The 12,926-nt window shown below is 32.7% G+C and overlaps 2 protein-coding genes across 2 annotated transcripts; one reads left to right on the top strand and one right to left on the bottom strand.

Moving 5' to 3' along the window:
• Positions 1–468: 468 nt before the first annotated feature.
• On the top strand, positions 469–3,384 carry LOC112034224 (uncharacterized). The gene is made up of 4 exons (XM_024067031.2): positions 469–809; positions 898–1,012; positions 1,236–1,350; positions 1,619–3,384. Exons 1-4 carry the CDS (start codon positions 709–711, stop codon positions 2,476–2,478), a joined length of 1,191 nt encoding a protein of 396 aa, XP_023922799.2. The 5' UTR covers positions 469–708; the 3' UTR covers positions 2,479–3,384.
• A 649-nt stretch (positions 3,385–4,033) lies between these two features.
• LOC112034262 (uncharacterized) lies at positions 4,034–9,797 on the bottom strand. The gene is made up of 4 exons (XM_024067075.2): positions 9,197–9,797; positions 8,955–9,110; positions 7,337–7,690; positions 4,034–5,121 (listed from the first exon to the last, which is right to left on the bottom strand). Exons 1-4 carry the CDS (start codon positions 9,557–9,559, stop codon positions 4,183–4,185), a joined length of 1,812 nt encoding a protein of 603 aa, XP_023922843.2. The 5' UTR covers positions 9,560–9,797; the 3' UTR covers positions 4,034–4,182.
• Between the last annotated feature and the right edge of the window lie 3,129 nt (positions 9,798–12,926).

Here is a 12,926-nt window from a genome sequence, read left to right as displayed (position 1 = left end):
AGCTTGAGATGAAGTTATTTTTTTTAAAATTTAATAAAAAACAATATCTAAAAATAAACTTTATTGTTGACTAAAAATAGTTTTCCTTTAATTAATTTTTTTAATACTACAAAATACTAAAAAACACAAAAAAATTATTTTTACACAAAATTTTTCCCTATAACAGACTAAAGTAAAAAGAAAGAAGAAATAATCGAGATTTCATGATCAAACACAAATAATAAATAAACTTAGAAACACCATCGAATTTCGTACCTTATTTTACTATAATATTATAAGACGTTAAGGCTATGGTTGATATACTCATATGCCATATAAAAATGGTATGAACTGTGAAACTATTCAGCAAAAAAAATGAACTGTGAAAATCTAAATAAAAATGATTTTTTTTTTTGATACGAAATAAAAATGATATTATTCTAAGCAAAGAATTCAACTTGTGACAGAGAAGAAAGAAAAGAGCAAACCCCCAGTCCCATCTGTCTCTCTCTCTCTCTCTTCCCGCTTGCTTAAAAGCTTGGTGTTATTGCATTTTGTTCAGAGTCTCTGAAACACTCAACTGAAGTCAGAAAAAAATGTAAAATAAAATAAATAAAAAAAGCCAAAGCAGAAGAAGCTACCTAACTTCTGATATAAAGAGTTGGGAGTCTGTTTCTCTTCCAGTGGAACAAAGCTCTTCTCTTTTCTGTGTGAAAGAAAGTAGTGAGGATGCCTAGACCAGGTCCAAGGCCTTATGAGTGTGTTAGGAAAGCTTGGCACAGTGATAGACACCAACCCATCAGAGGTTCTCTCATTCAAGAAATTTTCAGGTCCAATCCCATCTCTCCCAATATATGCATACATATTTAACTTTCTATGTACACATCTAATCTGTGATGTTTGTCTGCTTTGCTTTAGGGTTGTGAATGAGGTTCATGGCTCAGCTACTAAGAAGAACAAGGAATGGCAAGAGAAGCTCCCTATTGTTGTGCTCAAAGCAGAAGAAATTATGTACTCCAAAGCCAATTCTGAGGTACATCTTACTTTTTTTTCAGAGAAAAAAAAAATGAACAGAGCTATATGTAGTTTCTAAGTGAGGCCGAATTTAGAGGTGTTTTACTTTTATGTTTGTTGGGTCCTAGACAACATATTTTTATGTGCTACATTTTCTTTCAGCTATTACCAGTATATAGAGCTTTGGTATATATCTGGGTTTAGTAGTTCTGTTGTTTTTTCAAACTTGTGTTTTTGCATAGGCTGAATACATGGACCTTAAAACACTTTGGGAGCGAATGAATGATGCCATTGATACAATTATTAGACGTGATGACAGTACCGAAGATGGAAAGCTTCTCCAGCCTTGTATTGAAGGTATACACCATCAATTTTGACTTAGTACAAATATTTGCTGTTGGGTTTTTGATCATTATATAGTCATCTTGGCTCTACTTGATATCTATTGCAAAAAATTTTGATTTGATTAAATTTGTGGTTATTATGTGTGTAATTTTACTCCCTTTGTTTCTAGCAAAGAGTACTGGATTTGAACACAATCACAGACAAAAAGCTAGGGAGAGAGAGAGAGAGCTAACTTAAAATGTCTGTTTGTAATTGTTTGTACTTTATTTGAATCACTCAGCTGCTTTAAATTTGGGCTGCACGCCAAGAAGAGCATCGAGGAGCCAACGGAATATTAACCCCAGGTTTTATCTGAGTCCCAACACTCAAGAGCAGCCCCCCTGTGTTTCTCCTGGCACAGTAGTGAACAGTAGTCAAGGGAATCATACCACCAAATCACAGTATATGCCTCGTTGTTCGAATTTTGTGAAACCCGATACTCCAATTTCAACCCATTTGAGACCTTTTCCCCCAAGCAATGATTGTGCCGCTAACAAGTCTCTCTTTGCAGCTGTGAATGTTCTGCCATCTGGTAATAAACCCAGTTTACATATGGAAAATTATCCAGCATCAAACTTGTATCCAGTTTATCCCTTGTATTATGGAATCCTTCCTAATTTGACTTCTGACACATTGGAGCCTGCCAAGATAGGTGTTGAGAATCCCTATTCCTGTAATGTAGATGCATCATATAAGATCACTGAAACTGATACAAGGAAACCCCTTGACAGCTCATCTAAGATTGGCTGTGATCTATCATTGCGGTTGGGCCCTCTCTCTTTTACACGCCTAGGTGTTGGAAACAGGAAGCCTCAAGAGGTTGAAGATGATGGTTCTGGTAGTTCTCGAGATGGAGGCAAGCATAGGGATCAGTCACCTGTGGATAGAAAGTTAGCATTATTTACTGGGGGAAAGGCATATGACCCATTGGACTTCTGTTCAATTAAATGCAGTTTTGAGGATAAAAATATAAATGTAGAAGCAACGATGAGAAAGCGAAAGGAAGTTTTTAATCACCCTGAAGAGGATCAGCAGTTCTGTGGGCAGCCAAAACTTCCAGGTAGTAGTCACTTGACTAGAAGAATGAGAAATGCAGATTAGATCTTGGTGTAGAAACTTCTACCTGGCAATCTTGACACGGTTAGTTTAGTAGATATTGATGAATTGCTTATTGCAAGGATTCAAAATTTGTAAAAATGTAATGTAAGCAAACGACATTAAGTTCGAATTAGATGTATATGATGGACAAGCGAACTGAATTCGAGGCTTTTTGATATGCAATGTACAAAAGAAACTTTTGTATGACTGATGTTGTAGAATATGTGTGAACCTGTATTAACTTAGTTATATCCACTGAATGAAGATTTCCTTTAAAAAGATGCATTGGAAAAGTTAATTTGAGAGAGAGTGGCTGGTAGTGCCTTGGCTTAAGACAGAAGCTGATCAAACTTTATACTTTTTCCTGCAACACAGCCTGATGTATATGCATATGGTATACTGGCAGCAAAACAGCAACAAAACAGAAAGGCAACTGGATAAGGGGATAGGTTTATGCTTCTGGTGGGGTTTACTAAGAAGTGCAAGGCCAGAATAGTGGATTGGGGTTGAAGATGTGGAAAGACTGAAACATCACTATCAACTCAACTGGGTATAAGCCAGGATTTTTCCATGGAGAAATGAAAGCCTATTTTTCCTTTAAGATGGTGTGGAAAAATCACTGGTGCCCGAACCCGAATCAGCATTCTGTTAAATTGATGATAAGTTTTGACAATGGGGGAGAAGCTGTGCAAAAACTGCTTTCTTCGCCACTGAAATCACAAGAAACATGGCTGTGCCTGGACAATTTGCTATCAAATACACTTCCTGTCCATGTGTATTTAGTGTTCCATTTATGTCTAAACACTAAAGCTTAATTGGGTTCAGGAATCATTTGAATTTGAGTGTCATGTAAAACGAATTGTGCCTTTTAAAAAATATTTTGGAATGGACTGTAGTGGTTGTTCTGTTCATACTTATAAATAGTGTACACTAAAAACTATGGCAATTGCTAGAGTAGAATATCTTCAACATCGTCGTATATGTGATTATCAAAATTTTAAAAAGAAGATTCATAGAATGCTTTGACTTGAGGCTCTTTGATCTGTAATTCTAATCTGCCTGAAAATTAANAACAAAGAAAGCCTCGTCGAGTTTTGACCCCTAATTCAATTTGTTCCCCACTTCTCAATTATTACTAATACAGAACCTATCAGAATGGCTCCACTGACCATATTAAATCTTTAATGACTTCATTATTTCTGGACCCATTTCCACCTAGTCTAATTTGGATAACCTCCTCACTAACCTGCCAGGATTTGTAGCTCCACCTGCATAGAGTTAATGTGGGCTTCATGGGGTGTAAAAATTTGATGGATTTCTTGATCGGAGTTGGCTTGGGTTCAGTGCTCTTAGATTTATCAAAATGATAACTCATATTTTATTCGATGATAAAAGACTACTAGTTGAGTTAATTGTAACTCATATTTATCTGAAAAAAATTAGGATAATATATTTAAACCATACTTATAAATAGTGTACACTAAAAACTATGGCAATTGCTAGAGTAGAATTCTTCAACATCGTCGTATATGTGATTATCAAAATTTTAAAAAGAAGATTCATAGAATGCTTTGACTTGAGGCCTTTGATCTGTAATTCTAATCTGCCTGAAAATTAATGTTAGTATTTCTTATTGAAAAAAAAAAAAAAAGAATATTAAAAAAATTGGATTCCAACCATGCCATTCAGCTACTTGTTCTACATAAACTATTGGTTTGAAATTGGAGATGAAATGGAAGTGGAAGAAGAAGAAGAAGAAGAAGAGCAGCAAAGGTCGAACTCAATCTGCAATCTCTGATGGAGAGAGTAGTTAGAAATTGTGGCCTTTTTTTCTTCCTCCTCAAGTTCCCGAAGTGGTATAGCAGCTAAAAATCTCCTAATAAACTCTTTACAACACTCTTTCCCACTGCATATAACCTTTTCAGTTTCCTCCTCATGGTCAGTACTCCTTGCCCCATCTTTTTCCTTGGCGTCAACCTTTTCTTTCTCTACCTTTTCACGCATCACACTTGAATCATCAAACTTTAATATGAATGCCTGGTTGCATCCCTCAAAAAGCCGCTCACCTAACGTGTCAATTATGTAATAAGCATTGGCTTCTACCTTGAGCACGAAGAAATGATCGTTCCAACTCACAATGTATATTCTTGGTTCATAAACTTCAGTGTTGCTACTGATCTTATTCCATATATCTTCGAATGACATGGCTTCCTTCAAGCACTCAAACTTCTCGGGGCAAAAGAACCCAATAAAAGACTTCTCATGCAAGACTGCTAGAGGCCTGAATTTAGCTTCTAAGACTGTATGAAGATCAAAATGTTTGTCTGGGAAGGATTGTATGTAGGCGGTGTTGTTGCAAAGCTTTTGCCACTCTGAGGAACCTTCTATGATGAGGCTGTCGAATTTGGGTCTCGTTGGCATATCTTGGTTGGAGTGGAGCCAGTGGGCAATGACTGTTACTAGTGTCGTGCAGGCACTCTCTCCTGAAGCTTTTTCGCTCCTTTGGTCGAAGGATGCCAAGAATACATTGGTTTTGAGCTTTGCTTGCCCATCTCTGCTGACTAGCTCCTTCACTTCCCAGTCACTGGTTGTGCAATTGTCATCTTGCAAGTCTATTTCTGAAGTGGATCCAGCAGCATCTGCTTTCTGCAGATATATCCATGACAAGCATTAGATCTCATAACTTTTGCCTTACAAAACAAAACAAAGAAGACCGCTGATCCGGTCGTAGCTAGAATCTAGGCTTCTTGGCTGGAAAAACCTTTTAAAAACAGAAAGTTGTCCAAACCTCTATGGTTCTTTTTCTAACAATGTCATTACTCATGATGGCAACTATAGAAGGTTTTTTCATTCATTCATTCGAAAGCAATAGTTTGAGATACTGTGGTAAATTATCCAATTGCCTACTCGAATGAAGAAGAGATTATATTAGAGCAATTGATGTGCTTCCAAGGGAATCATCCCTTTATTTCAAAAAAAAAAAAAAAAAAAAAAATTAGAAGAGATAGTGACAAATTTATAGTAAGAATGTGTGAATAAGAAAAGACAAAAATAAAGAAAGATGAAGGGAAAGAGGAAGAATGATATTAATGTAGAGGGTAGTGGGGAGATGAAAAGGTAAGGGAGGGAGAAAGATTGAAGAAGTAGTGGGGAGATGAAATGTTAAGGGAGAGAGAAATGTTAGAAAAGTGTAAATATTAAAAAAATAAATGTTAAAAACAATTATAGGAAAAAAAAAAAAAAAAAAAACCTAAAGCTTGAAAGGCTTCAACGTTTTTTGTTTTTTTTCCCCCCTCCTTTAAGTTGAAAATACTCACACAAAACCCTAAAGCTGAACTGAAAAAGTTTTGAGTTGAGCTTGATAGTGGAATTAATAAATAAGAGATGGACTGGATTAATTATACAGATTTATTATAGGGTGATAGTGGAAGTAAATAAATAAGTAATGGGCTGAATTTATTATAGGGTGACAGTGGAAGTAAATAAATAAGTAGTGGGTTGCATTTATAGGGCTGAAAATTGTAAAAACCATTTTAAAATTGTAGGACAAATTATATTTAAAAAAAAAAAAAATGATGTAGCAGCTAATGTGGCGCAACGTGAGAGCAGCAGTATTAAACGCTACGCTTCAACTTTTAGTAATATATAGATTGGAGACACACTATATTCCTCACATAGCTAGAGTGATTATGGTCAATTATTGGCATGAGAATAGTACCGGCCCCTATAAATTAATCAAACCAACACATTGCATCATCCTATTGATATAGTCTATTGATTATTAATGAAAAGTAATTGTGTTGAAGGCTCCACCCTGACAAACCCAACCCATAGATCCAACCACTTTTATTGCCCCACTTGGTAACAAGCCTACGTTACCGGGCTCGGCAATGAAAAGTAATTGTGAAAATTACTTTTAAAACTATATAATTTAGGGGTTATAATAAATTAAATTCTATAGTTTAAAAAATAACCACTTAAATCTTGATGTTGTGATTCTCAAAAAAAAAAAATTCTTGATATTGTGTTTGTGCTTTGTGGTTTAATTTTTTACTTTTTAAAACTTCACTATTTAATTTATTATTTTTAGAATTATATGGTTTAATTTATTGCTTTTGGAGTTATATGATTAATTTAATTATTATGGTAAATTGTATATTAAACCCCTAAAATTTGGGGGAGATTGGATTTTACACCCTAAAGTTTTAGAATTAAGATTTTACCTCTTGAAATTTGGTGATATTTAGATTTTACATCCTGGCGTTTCTAAATTTGGACTTTACCCCTTATATTTTGGAAGTGTTTGAATTTTACTTTCTAAAGTTTTGGAGTGTTTGGATTTTACACCCTAAAATTTAAGAATTTAGAAGTATAAAATCCAAACAACCCTAAATTTTATGGGGTAAAATCCAAGTTCTAAAACGTCAGGGTGTAAAATCCAAATACCCCAAACTTCAGAGAGTAAAATCCAAAATTTGAAATTTTAGGGTGTAAAATCTAATCACCCCCAAACTTTAGGGGTGTAATTTGCAATTTACCCTAATTATTATACTCCTAAGTTATGGAGTATAAAATGAAATTTTCTATCTAAGATTACAGATTCATTTGTGTATATCTATGTTAGTTGTTCATAGATTTAATAACTAAACTTTACACAACAACATTGCACACACATCCGGTTTTACAACATGTTGAATTGATTGATTGTATAAATTGTTTATCATTCATTGTTGACCACTTCAACATCAACAAGTTATAAAGTTAGATATAAAATTAGGCATGACCCTACATTTATTCAATTTTACATGCAAAGTACAACTATGACCTAGAGAGAGAGAGAGAGAGAGAGAGAGAGAGATACCCGTAGTGAACCGAAGGATTTAAAACTCAATCGCCTTCTCTTCCAAGAGAAAAACCCAGTTTTTCGAAAGGAGCGAGACAGAGTCTTTGATCTCGAGAAGGATTCCAAGTCAGCTACCAAAGTTAAGTCTACATTGCTATTGTCACTTGTGTAAATAGACTCACTTGATCCATCTAAGTCAGTCACAACTGGCATATCCAAGTAACTAAAAGCCTTCTCATTCTTGTTGTTCTCCTTCTCCGACTCCAACCTCGTGTTAAAACCATCCTTCAACTTTGTGACCGACTCCACGAAGTTTACAGTGATTCTTGGCGACTCATGAGAATCTCTCACCTCCACAAAGCTCATAGATACCTACACAAGCCATTCAAATAATACCAACATTATTCTTATAAAAAAAAAAAAAAAAGAATTATGCTAACGAGTGCCCTTAGGGCATTGGTTAATAATCCATTTTAGTAAATTTTTATATCACTTTTATGGGAAATAAAAAAAAAAAACTGCTAAAATATTAATTTTTTTTTTCATAAAAACTTTCTTTAAATAAATTATTAATCAATGCCCTAAGAGCACTCGTTAGCATTTCCAAAAAAAAATAATAATAATCCTAGTAACAACATTAGAATATCAGGTCAATTGGTCAATTATAGGTAACTACGAACTGGTCAAAGTTTTATGACATGTTACATAAAAGTATAACTGTATAAACAATCAGATCATTGGGGATATAGTTGAAACATTAACATTAATGGCTACAAGGTCTTTTGCTTTTTCTTTTCTATTTTTAGAAGTATCTGGTTGTAGATTTTTAAGGAAAATTAGGACAAAATTTCACAGTCTGTACTCTGTAGGGCATGACTAAACAAAGATGGCCTAATCCCGATTTAGATCTTCTAGATTTTTTAGAGTACTCTATTAATAGATTTTCTTAAATTTTAATTACTCTTTAATAATTTAATAGTCTAAATTCTACCATGTCAGCATTTCACTAACAATATTCTTAAAATAATAAAATAATGTTGCAAACAAAACAATTAAGATTATTGTTAATAAAATGCTGATATAGTAAAATTTAGACCATTAAATCATTAAAAAATAATTAAAATTTAAGAAAATTTATTTAGTAAAGCACTTTAGGAAATCTAGTGCATCTAAATAATCCGCCTAAATCTGGCTTTACAACTTTATTTGCCCAAGAAAAGCTTTACACTCAACGAAAGTAAAACCAACTGGCTTTACTCAACTCTTCTTCTTTCTTCTTCTTCTTCTTCATTTTTTTTTTTTTTTTTTGAATGGAAGATATAGAACTGGCTTTACTCAACTTGAAGCTAGAACAGCTAGGATAACCACAAATTTTTTTTTTTTTTTTTTAAAATTTTTAAGCTAAGCATTTTTATCCATTTTATTGGTTAAATAAATAAACTAAAATAGCTATCTAGTCAATATTGTTCAACACGCGCTTCAAAAATCAAAACAGAGGGAGAAAAAGTACAGACTATGGATTGAAAATAATGATTTAAAAAAAAAAAATTGGACGTAAATTAAAAAGAACTGAACTTTTTTTTTAAGAAGGAAAAAAAAAAATAGAATGAAACTGGGCGTATAATACAATACATACATAAAGGGTAGCATCCGTGGCCAAACGACCGTCACGTAAAGTCACGGGAAGCTTTCTTTCCATTTGATGAGTCTCTATATTCGAAGCCAATTCTCCTAAATTCAATGATACCTTGCCCAGAACCGACAATTTGCTCCTTGACTCTGTATTCTCTCCCTATCAATAAACAAAAAATCAATTCCTTTATTGCAATTAACGTACAAAACAAATATTAAAACCAAACATCAATGAAAAAGACTTACATATAAGACGTTGAAAGTAACTTCCCAATGACCAAAAGAACCATCTTTGGAGATCGAAAAACTGCACACACTCTCAAACTCAACGTCCCATTCAATGGGTTGGCCTTTGGTCGATGAGCATCTTTGGTTGGTGTAATCTCTTTGACGCGTTGATGTTCTGTAAAATGGAAATGGAACAAGTCCAAGCCCAGCTTTAGGACCTTTCCATTTCATCGCAATGACCACAATCTTCTTATCATCATCATCATCACCATCACCACCATCATCTTCTACCTTTTGTTCACAAAACCCTTCAAGCTTCAACTGGTTCACCTTCACATGCAACCTCTTTACAACCCCAGCTGCCCATGGCGACCATTTCATCGTCTTCTTTGTTAACTTTCAAACATAAACATATCCCAAAATGTGTAAAATCCTTAACAACAAATTTGGATATTAATAGTAGAGAATGAAAAATATAAAAAAACACAAACAAATATATAAAGACTTGTTCTCAATTTGGTCGTGTGACAGCTTATATTGTATAGGGTGCTTTCGCAAAATTAGAAAGAGTCCTTCCTTGTGGACCTTGTTTCCGTGTGAACTAGCACACCTTATTACGTGAAGCACGCAGAGAGGAGCGAAAACAAAAAGAAAAAAAAGAAAGAAGGTTTGAGCGGTTTTCACGTGTTTGATATTTTTCTTTGTGATGAGGCAATTGATGATTGGTTGAGATGTTGAAGCAATTGTGTTTTGGGCTTACACATAAGGAAAACTTCGCGGATTATCGTCACATGGTGATGTGGGGTGTTGACACGTCAACGCGGACAGCCTATGTTACTTCGCGTTGATCTACGCGCAAAATTTTAGCGAGCGACATACGGTACTGAGTCCTTCGAAGGAAAGAAACTACGTTGCTTGTTTATCTCCCACGTGTCAATGACAATTTTAATATTATCAATCGTAACCGCATTCGTATTAAAATCGTTCAAGTTTCTTTTGTCTAATAAATCTCTTTTATATTTATTTCATATGTTCACATTTCGAAACACCCGTATCTAAGTTTCTAATCTATGTATCATTTTTTTGCTTATGTTGTTCCTTTTTTTTCTTCATTGGCATCAAGGGTAAAGCTAAAAATTTTAGTTTAGGAGAGTCGATGTTAAATTATCTCGTAATGAGTCATAATTCAAGAAAAACTCAAAATGCTACATATATGTTTTTGTGCATTGGTTTAATCAATGTAATTCTTATTAGCACTTAAAAAACTAAATGACCAATTAAGTATTTTAAGTTCATTTTCCCTTCTAAGTTTCTCTTAGTCCTTTTAACAACCATAAGTTCAAACCATTCAAGAAATTAAATATAAATATAACAATTACATATACAAGAAAATATAAAATGTTTAGAATTAAAAATAACAAAATCCTTATAAGCCAATATGAAATTATATATAAGGATACAAGATGACTTTGTATTTTGAATAAAGCTTATCAATTGGTTTAATTTTTTTTTTTTTTTTTAAAAAAGGAGAAGAATACTCTAGTACATCTCAAGATCTTAAAGTCATTTTTGCTAGTTTCAAATAAGCTCAGCACTCTTTTTTGAGACAAAATTATAAATTTTATTCAAAGAAAAGAAAGAATACAAAGCCAAAAGAATGGCCATAGCAAAATAGAGCAGAAAAAACAAAGCAGGGAAAACAACATGTATATTTAGTAACATAGAGCAACATTTACTAGCAAGTAGCAACAGATNCCCCCCCCCCCCCCCCCCCCCCCCCCCCCCCCCCCCCCCCCCCCCCCCCCCCCCCCCCCCCTTTTTTTTTTTTTTTTTTTTTTTTTTTTTTTTTTTTTTAATTTGATTGTTGTTGTTGTTTTTTTTTTTTGGGATGAACTGATTATTGTTGTTGTTGTTGTTGTTGTTGTGTTGTTGTTGCCGGAATTTGCTGCCGAAAATTGTTGTTGAATTGGATGCGATGTTGAAATTTTTTGTAATAATGTGAAAATTTTTCCGAAAAATAGCATTTTAGAATACATCCAAACACATGAAAACATTTTCTATAACAATTTTCATAATTCAACCAAACACTTTAAAAATATTTTCCTTTTCTGGAAAATAGCATTTCCGGAAAATACATATTTTTCGGAGAACGTTTTATACGAAACAAACACAGCCTTAGTAACATAGAACAACATTTACTAGCAAGTAGCAACAGATGTGGACAACAATCTCATCTTATAACATAGAGCAATATTATAATAATAATAAAGAGCAATATCAGCACACACCAAATCAGAAAAATATATTGAAGCTTGGGAATTGAAAAAGTAAAACTTCTAATCAAGCCAATGGTTTGACATATGAAGGAGTTTCAACAGTAAAGACTAATAATAAATTAGGGAAAATATTAAAAGATGAAAAGCAAGTTTGCAAAGAACACTAAACATGGACAAATAGGGGAGTCAAATAATTTTTCATGTGGGGGTCAGTTCTTAGAAAAATGGTAAAATGGTTTGAGTATGCAATTTTACCTACTCTAAATTTTTTTTTTTAACTTTTAGGGGGGGCCATGGCCCCCCCAGTCACCAACTTAGCTCTACCCCTGATTGGCATAACTCTGATCATTTTACAATTCATTATAGGAGATTTTTCATATTAGGGTTTAAGGTTTAGGTAATTATGTTTTTCTATTAAAAAAAACACTTTACCATGTCAATCTATTTTATATTACATTTTATTAAAATATCAATTTATCTTGAAATTTTTAATTATTTTTATTTTTTCACACAACAATTTGAGTCCATAGAAAAGAAACTATGTTGCTTCTTTATCTCCACGTGTCAATGACAATTTTAATATTATTAGTCGTAACAGCATTTGTATTAAATCGTTCAAGTTTCTTTTGTCTAACAATTTATTTTTTTAGTTTATCAAAAAGAATTTATTTTATTTATCTATTTCACATACTTACTTTTTAAAATACTTTACAATTAAATTATATATTTTACACTACATTTTATTAAAATTTCAAATTTTTTTGAATTTTAAAATTTTTTTTTTCACACATAACAATTATTATTCGTTCTCTTCTTTTATCTTTAGAATACGTAAAAAAAAAAAAAAAAAAAATTTACATGTAAAATGGATAATGTAAATGTAAATGTATATAATTATTGTAGCAATTATATAGTTTTGCATAATTTTGCATAATCTACGAGTGAATTTTTACTCTTTTTTTTTTTTTTTGAGAGCGAATAAGTGAATTTTGAACTTAATTAGCTAAAATACGGTCTATTTTTACTAGGACAAAGTTTAATTACAAAATTGATTGTAATCTAAGGCTTCAACCTCACTCAATAAAATAAACATTGTTACATATTTTGAAAATCTAATTGTTGAATTTCATGTTTTTTTCGCTCTTAATACACATGTCAAATTTTGTGTCAATCGGATATTATTTACTATATGATCTATATGCTTATATTTTATACATAATTTTAAACTACAAAAACTTCAATTTAAATAATTTATTGATAATATAACTATTGATTTTTAATTTTCTTGAAATTTTTTAAGCATGAAGAATATAAAAAAGATAGTAATCCAGTGGTAAATTTGTCGAAATTCACTTGTAATAAAAAAATATTGAATAAGGTAATAGTTAAACTTTGTAACTAATCTTTGTTTTTTTATTATATCAAGGATTGATGTGCGTGCTTTTAAGTTTAAGATAGCGTATCAGCATGTA

The sequence above is a fragment of the Quercus suber genome, unplaced genomic scaffold (assembly GCF_002906115.3).
Source record: "Quercus suber isolate HL8 unplaced genomic scaffold, Cork oak 2.0 scaffold_402, whole genome shotgun sequence".
Classification (NCBI taxonomy): Eukaryota; Viridiplantae; Streptophyta; class Magnoliopsida; order Fagales; family Fagaceae; genus Quercus; species Quercus suber.
The sequence above is the reverse complement of the archived record's forward strand: the minus strand, read 5'-3'. Positions and strand labels throughout refer to the sequence as shown.

Coding starts and splice junctions, on each gene's coding strand:
- LOC112034262 (XM_024067075.2), bottom strand. CDS start 9,559: ATGAAATGGTCGCCATGGGCAGCTGGGGTTGTAAAGAGGTTGCATGTG. Junction 7,691..8,954: donor CCACGGATGCTACCCTTTAT/GTATGTATTGTA, acceptor TGGCTTGTGTAG/GTATCTATGAGCTTTGTGGA. Junction 5,122..7,336: donor AATCCTTCGGTTCACTACGG/GTATCTCTCTCT, acceptor ATATATCTGCAG/AAAGCAGATGCTGCTGGATC.
- LOC112034224 (XM_024067031.2), top strand. CDS start 709: ATGCCTAGACCAGGTCCAAGGCCTTATGAGTGTGTTAGGAAAGCTTGG. Junction 1,013..1,235: donor ACTCCAAAGCCAATTCTGAG/GTACATCTTACT, acceptor GTTTTTGCATAG/GCTGAATACATGGACCTTAA. Junction 1,351..1,618: donor TCTCCAGCCTTGTATTGAAG/GTATACACCATC, acceptor TGAATCACTCAG/CTGCTTTAAATTTGGGCTGC.